We start from the raw sequence: 8,112 nt of genomic DNA, 5'->3' as shown, positions 1-8,112 counted from the left end.
AATGAATTCCTGTCAATTGACTGATTTCCTTATAAGAACTGTAAATCAGTAAAATCTTTGAAATTTTAGCATGTTGGGTTTATATTTTTATTCAGTATATTTTTCTTGTCTATATTAGCTGGACAGCTGTAGTCATGCCGAGAGTTTTTGAGCTCTTCCATAAACTGTCATGTCGTCTCCCTGTCGGAGACCATGACTTACAGCAGATCTGCACATTGTTTGTGTACTGGCAGACAGCATGACAATGCCAGATGGTCAACTTCTGGTTTGGCTTTGTAACTTTAACAACTGCTGATTGCACGATGGTGCGCTGCCAAATAGGGAAGTGGCGTCATATGCCATTCAACAAACACTCACTTCAAAACACACAGAGACATGCTTGTGAGATGGAATGAACTGAATAGTTGCAAATGCATCATTAGCAATTGTAATGATGTTTAGGAATGATTCTGTAAAAGTCCCTCAAGCAGGCAGGATAATTCCATGCAGATCTGTAAAACAATCTGTTCTAGTCTACCCTCTCACTTAGATGATCTGCCCTTAGTTTCATATCACTGAAATCCAGAGCAGCCTGGTGATGAACTGTATTAGAACATGTCTCCTCAATGACATTAGTATTGGTTCTTTAAGTGATAATGCCAGAGAAGCCGGGGGAATATACAGTACTGGCACGGGGGTTGTTTGTGGAGGGCCGGCAAGCCATGCTAATATATCCTCCAAACACCGGTTTCCGGTGCATTATCACTTTTATACAACGGGTTATCAACATATTCAAATAATGATTGACATATTTTCATTAAAATATTTATTTTGATTAATTTATTCAGACTATTTCATCCTTCCATGAGATATAGTCCCGAAACAAAGCTAGGGTTGCTACCCAACTCTGCTGGTCGTTCGTTCTATCGGTTCGGTTGCCAGAGACGCGACCCGGTCGTTAAGCCTTTTTGTTCTGTATTTATGGATACGACCCAGTCATTCGGTCTAAATGCTCTATTGCCATACTGTCTGGCAATGTTCTTATCCCTTACTTGCTATCTAGCCAACTATGGCTAACTTGCAGCCAGAATAACAGCAAAGTAGCTGCATTTGTTTAAGCTGTTTTCTAGTGACATTTATTTGGATACATCCATAACAATGAGCCAATGATGCTCGATTTCACCTGGCATAGAAAATGTGCTCTCTCGTCAGGACACTGTTGATCAGGGGAGCTAGCCAACACAACAGCTAACACAAACACTTCAAACTGGAAAAACTGCAAACTAGCTGCATTTCGTTTTACCTGTTTTCTATTGACATTTCTTTGTATATATCCATAAAAAGTATGCTGATTCATGATTTTGACTGACTGAGAAAAGTCTAGACACTGTCAGAGACAGAGGCCGTGTCTAGACTTGACAGTTCATGCAGCTTTAGTATTCTGATCATAGAGGTCTGATCATGGAATTCCGAACGCGTCATGCATCTACACCTACATCTAAATGTGTCTACCGTGTCCACAGTGTGTCCGGATTCCCTTTTCCTGCACTATATTCAAATGCCAGTATGCATTCTGCAAAAGGTGGAATAGGCAAAATATGAAAACACAACAACGACTGTTGGCAGTAGCTAACTACTGTAGCTAACTAGCCAGCTAACTTTTGTAGCTAGCCAGCAAGCTAGCAAGCAACACTAAAGGGATTGCAAACGGGGTAGGATTTGAGGCTAGCAAACACATTCCTCACACGCTAGGAACATATTTCCTCCAACGTTGTAATGAATCGGTGCCTCTCGGTCCCAAAGCAGTTTTCTGGAGACTTGTGGGAGGAAGGCTGATGACCTCGCCCACTGTTTGTGCTTTCGGTAGCCTGATTGCATCCAGACTGAGAAGAAATCTGCACACAATGCATCCATGACCACCTCCTGAAGTGGTCAGCTAGATCTGAACACAATGCGACTTTTCAATGCGATCTTTGTGTTCTGATAGCAGAAGTTGCATGTAAGTATCAAGTGTAGACACGACCAGACAGCAAAGTTTATACAAATCTCCGCTATTGAAAACCAATTGCTAGTCTAAAAGAAATGGGAGATAATGTCTAGATGCTTTTTATAGTGGAGATCAAGTTTATAAATTGTCTGGCTGGGCACAGTGAGATGGAACAGAGTAAATAGCTTTAGCCGGTGGTACAGTGGGGGAAAAAAGTATTTGATCCCCTGCTGATTTTGTACGTTTGCCCACTTACAAAGAAATGATCAGTCTATCATTTTAATGGTAGGTTTATTTGAACAGTGAGAGACAGAATAACAACAAAAAATCCAGAAAAACGCATGTCAAAAATGTTATAAAATGATTTGCATTTTAATGAGGGCATTCCTCCTCCTCCAAACACGGCGAGTTGAGTTGATGTCAAAGAGCTCCATTTTGGTCTCATCTGACCACAACACTTTCACCAGTTGTCCTCTGAGTCATTCAGATGTTCATTGGCAAACTTCAGACAGGCATGTATATGTATTCTTGAGCAGGGGGACCTTGCGGGCGCTGCAGGATTTCAGTCCTTCACGGCGGAGTGTGTTACCAATTGTTTTCTTGGTGACTATGGTCCCAGCTGCCTTGAGATCATTGACAAGATCCTCCTGTGTAGTTCTGGGCTGATTCCTCACCGTTCTCCTGATCATTGCAACTCCACGAGGTGAGATCTTGCATGGAGCCCCAGGCCGAGGGATATCGACAGTTCTTTTGTGTTTCTTCCATTTGCGAATAATCGCACCAAATATTGTCACCTTCTCACCAAGCTGCTTGGCGATGGTCTTGTAGCCCATTCCAGCCTTGTGTAGGTCTACAATCTTGTCCCTGACATCCTCGGAGAGCTCTTTGGTCTTGGCCATGGTGGAGAGTTTGGAATCTGATTGATTGCTTCTGTGGACAGGTGTCTTTTTTACAGGTAACAAGCTGCGGTTAGGAGCACTCCTTTTAAGAGTGTGCTCCTAATTTCAGCTCGTTACCTGTATAAAAGACACCTGGGAGCTAGAAATCCTTCTGATTGAGAGGGGGTCAAATACTTATTTCCCTCATTAAAATGCAAATCAATTTCTAACATTTATGACACGTTTTTCTGGATATTTTTGTTATTATTCTGTCTCTCACTGTTCAAATAAACCTACCATTAAAATTATAGACTGATCCTTTCTTTGTCAGTGGGCAAACGGACAAAATCAGCAGGGGATCAAATACTTTCCCCCCCCCCACTGTAACTTGTGGAATAGACACCGTCTGGAATGTGATTTTAACCAATTTGCGTCCAGGATTAGACCCACCTGTTGTATAATATATCTTAATTCTCTTCCACCCTCTAAAGACTATGAACTTTTAAAAACTTTGAATATCCTTAATTAAACATAAGAAACTTATACATGAAAAAGTGTCTCTGGAAATGCAAAGGATCAGAATGAGAAATATGAGGTGTAAATGTTCAGCTGTACTCCAAAAGCCTCTGGGCTCTTTGCTCTTGACAGGTTAACACCAATATTTATTAAGGGATCAACATTCCAACACTATGACTTCCTACACATGGCGCTAACACTTAGAGGACACTGCCGGGTTTGCTATAAATACACTAGTTCGTACATAAACAGTCCTGTACCCCATTTACATCCCTTCACTGGCCTATTATGAACATGTTTAGAGACAGGTCAAAATGATGAGACATTCCTCATTAACTAATTACCACTACACTGCTTTTTGTTTACCATATTGGTTCCCAAATTTAATTCAGTTGTAAACCAATAAACCAGACACCTTGTTTTACTGTAGCATCCCAAATATTAAAAAAAGGCCTCCCAAATTCATACAGAATATAAAAAAAGGCCTCCCCAAATTCATGCAGAATATGAAAAAAAGGCCTCTCAAATGGATATGACAAGTTCTGATTTCACTCCATCGACTCTGGTTTCAGAGAGGAGAGTTATTCAGGAAATGATTCATCATGTAATATAATCTGTTTAATCTCCTGTCTGATCTCCTCTAACAATATGGCTTTGTATGGATTTGTGTAGTTTACTGTGTTATCTCTATAGTTATAAAGCATACTGGCAATTTCATCCACCAACACAGTATAGATTCTACCAAGTTTTCACTCCTGTGGAAGATTTAGAGCTCTATTCAATCTGTAATCCACGATAGAAATATCAAGGTAATTTACGATTGAGCCAACATATGCAGTGTTTAATGTGAATGTAGTCTCCGCTAAGGCGGGAATATTACTTTTAAATTTCAATCACGCTGTAAAGCTGAACTTCTGAGATGTGGATTGAATAGAGCCCTTCACTGTCATGATTACCTTTAAATCTTGTCAGCTTTCCTACTTTTCTTACATCGAATCACATAGGAATCAAAACAAATAACGACTAAATTAGATACTTTATTGGACAAAGAGTTAACTCTACAACTGCCAATCAATGAACAGGTGTTACTTGGATTAAGGAAATGCAGTAGTGTAGACTGAATAAAATTAAAAAATTAAAAAACAGCTGATGGAAAGTACAGTTCTGTGACCCAAAAACCAAGCATTCTTCGATAAGAAAAACAAAACAAAAAAAATAGCACTTAAGTCGAGGGTTGCATTCATCAATTGAGGCTGAGGGAGAAAGAACATCTTGAAACTATGCTAAGAAGAAATCACAAAAAGGAGAATGTCAAAACTCACATGGAAACTCCTCAAACCATTTCCAAAACAGACATACAACTCAGACCACTCACAGATTCTAAATATCATCTTTCTATTGTATATGAGTGGATTCTGGCTAAGGCGCAACCTCATTTAGTATACATCCATTGGAAAGATGGCACATGAACAATAAAGCACAGTAACAATCTATAAAATACAAAACATGTAAATATATTATCCATATTTATCCAAAATGAGGACTGGAGGGTATACTGTAGATGTTACAGTTCTATAAGACAGTCTGTGCCTGGGTATTCTGGCAGGTTCAGATCGTATTTCTTTTGGATGTCATAAGGCAGGAAGCGTCCTGCTAAGAAGTGCTTCCCCGAGAAGCTGGTGGCGCACTTCTTTGGTGCCGTGAGCGAGATGAGGACGTCTGGATTGATCCCATCTGAGGTCACCTGGTCCACATCCCAACCTTTGACAGACAAACGATGATCACCATTTAAATTCCACCTCCATAGTTCGAGCAACAAATCGGTTGACATCTACTGGCTAAATGTCATGTGCCATAACAGCAAGGAGAGAGTGAGTATCTCACTTGATCTTCTCCTTTCAACTTTAAATCGGCATATTATATCTTACAGATGAGAAACCTGCTGGCTAGCAGCATTCCAAAAGAAATTGGGAGAGGGTATGATGTAATGGACAGAGCCAGATGCCAAATGGATGTACTACACTAAGCTACATGCTTTACTGTCTCAGTCCATCCAGGTTGGCCTTTACCACTCCTAGCTCGACAGTGTTGAGGTTGATCTGACGAAACCTATTGCAGTTGCAAATGTGGTTGTGTATTGTGGTACATGTACAGGCTTTTCTTTTTTATGACTAATTCATGTTTAGCTCAGAGGTAAACCCCATTTTGAGCAGTTTTCTGTACATTTGTGGATTTCTTCACATTTTACTGTGTTATAAAGTGGGATTAATTGATTTGTCTGTTTTTGTCAACAATTTACGCAAAATACTCAGTCAAAGTGGAATGTTATTTTATGGGGGGGGGTTAATACAAATTAAATAACTAAAATATAGTTGTTATATAAGTGTTCATCTCCCTGAGTCAATACATGCTAGAAACACTTCACATCGATTACAGCTGTTAGTCTTCTTGGGTAAGTCTATAAGAGCTTTGAACACCTGGATTGTGCAATATTTGCCCATTATTATTTTCAAAAGAATTGTTGGGGATCATGGGAAGACAGTGATTTTCAAGTCTTGCCATAGGGCGGCAGGTAGCCTAGTGGTTAGAGTGTTGGGCCAGTAACTGAAAGGTTGCTGGATCAAATCCCCAAGCTGACAAGGTAAAAATCTGTCGTTCTGCACCTGAACAAGGCAGTTAACCCACTGTTCCCCGGTAGGCCGTCATAAGAATAAGAACTGACTTGCCTAGTTAAATAAAAGGTTAAATTAAAATGTAAAAATTGATTTTCAAGCAGATTTCAGTCAAAACTGTAACTTGGCCACTCAAGAACATTAATTTTCTTCTTGGTAAGTAACTCCAGTGTAGATTTTGCCATTTGTTGTAGGTTATTGTCCTGCTGAATTCCTCTCGCAGTCTCTGGTATAAAGCAGACCGAAGCAGGTTTTCCTCTAGGATTTTGCCTGTGCTTAGCTCCATCCCGTTTCTTTTAATCCTGAAAAACTCCCCAATATTTGCAGAGGTCAAGCATACCCATACCATGATGCAGTCACCACCATGCTTGAAAATAAGGAGGCAGTTACTCAGTGATCTGTTGTATTGGATTTGCCCCAAACATATGGCTTTGCATTTAAACCAAAAAGTGTATTCCTTTGCTGTATTTTTTTCCCAGTATTACTTTAGTGCCTAGTTACATACAAGATGCATGTTTTGGAATATTTGTATTCTTCTTTTCACTCTGTCATTTAGGTCATTATTGTGGGGTTACTACAAGGTTGTTGATCCATCCTGTTCTCCCATCACAGCCATTGAACTCTGTAGCTGTTTTAAAATCACCAATGGCCTCAGTAACATCCCTGAGCAGTTTCATTCCTGTCCTGCAGCTCGGTTCAGAGGGATGACTATCTTCAATGTGTCTAGGTGGTTTCATATATAATCCACAGCATAATCACACACTTGACCATGTTTAAAGAGATATTCTATGTCTGATTTGTTATTGTTACCCATCTACCAATCACGACACTTCTTCATGAGGCTTTTGAAAAGCTCCCTGGTCTTTGTAATTGAATCTGTGTTTGAAATTCAATACTTGACTGAGGAAGTCAAATTTTACTCCTGAACTAATTTAGGCTTGCCTAACTAAACAAAGGGGCTGAATACTTATGCAATGATTTTTTTCTATAAAAAATACAATTTAAATTTTCTTCCACTTTTATATAACAGTATATAATGTATTTTTCTTCAACCCAAAAAATGACAAATACATTTTAATTCCACTTTGTAACACAATAAAATGTGATGAAATCCAAGGGGTCTGAATACTTTTGAAAGGCACTGTAGCTCTCAGCCTTACCTGAGGGCATATCCACACTGGCGATGGGGATCTTGACCTGCTTGAGGGTGACTAGGATGCCAGCATAGGGCTCCTTCACATCTGTGTGGTCAGTCTCTGGCCCCAGGATGGCATCGATCACCAGGTTATAGGCATCGTTGATCAGCTGCACCTGAACACACAACCCAAACTCTGATCAATATCTAGAAAAGAGCTCTACATTGTTCTCACAGCTCCAGCAAGCTCAGCCAGGGCCAAATCCTACAGTGAGATGCAGGTGCTCAACTCATGGTGCACTTGCATAAATCTGTTATATTTGCAAATGTCAAGCTTAATTCAAGGATGAATGTGTCTATAAATGTTTTATAGTCCTTTTTGATGTTGCTGACCTCTGTCGGGAGATAGGAGAGGAATGGGATGTCCATCTTCTCACACTGAACTGTGAAGTCTTGATGAATGGTGTTAGGAGTGCGTTTGGGATAGTAGATGGTGGGCTCGTACTCCTTTTGGAAGGAAGGAGAGATGCGAGAGGGGAGAAAGAGGGGGAGGTAGAGCGAGAGAGGGGTAGGTAAAGAGAGAGAGAGAGAGAGAGAATGACAGAGTCAGAGGAAAGGCACTGTAAGTATATAAAAATGAAGTATAGCAATGAATAAATGCCCTCTAACAAGGAGAATATTTATGAGAGGATGTACGTTGCTGTTTTTCCTGCCCTCTCTCTGGTCTGTCTGTGTATAGTATATCAGGGCTGGACAGATAGACAGACTGACAAGGCTCCCCTCTGATTAGCACAGCGCTGTAGGCCTCTAGCCCTCAGGTCTGGAGGATGACTGAATTACACCTCCATGGTTAATGATAGACGTTTAGGGAAAGCCAGAAACCTGTGGCTTGTGTTGTTAAACGATGGCCACCCGTGATCTCCACTGCTAATGGACCTCAATCCC

The 8,112-nt window shown here is 40.3% G+C and overlaps 1 protein-coding gene across 1 annotated transcript in view; it reads right to left on the bottom strand.

The window, feature by feature from the left end:
* Positions 1-4,377: 4,377 nt before the first annotated feature.
* LOC115158209 (yjeF N-terminal domain-containing protein 3) overlaps positions 4,378-8,112 on the bottom strand; it is a 74,323-nt gene continuing 70,588 nt past the window's right edge. Inside the window, exons 4-6 of the mRNA XM_029706879.1 lie at positions 7,561-7,674; positions 7,193-7,343; positions 4,378-5,121 (exon numbers count right to left, since the gene is read on the bottom strand). Coding sequence (XP_029562739.1) covers positions 4,925-5,121; positions 7,193-7,343; positions 7,561-7,674 — 462 coding nt within the window. The 3' untranslated portion in view covers positions 4,378-4,924. The remainder of the gene's footprint in view (positions 5,122-7,192; positions 7,344-7,560; positions 7,675-8,112) is intronic.

Source organism: Salmo trutta, chromosome 22 (genome assembly GCF_901001165.1).
Source record: "Salmo trutta chromosome 22, fSalTru1.1, whole genome shotgun sequence".
NCBI classification, from domain to species: Eukaryota; Metazoa; Chordata; class Actinopteri; order Salmoniformes; family Salmonidae; genus Salmo; species Salmo trutta.
This window is presented reverse-complemented; position numbering and strand designations above follow the sequence as displayed.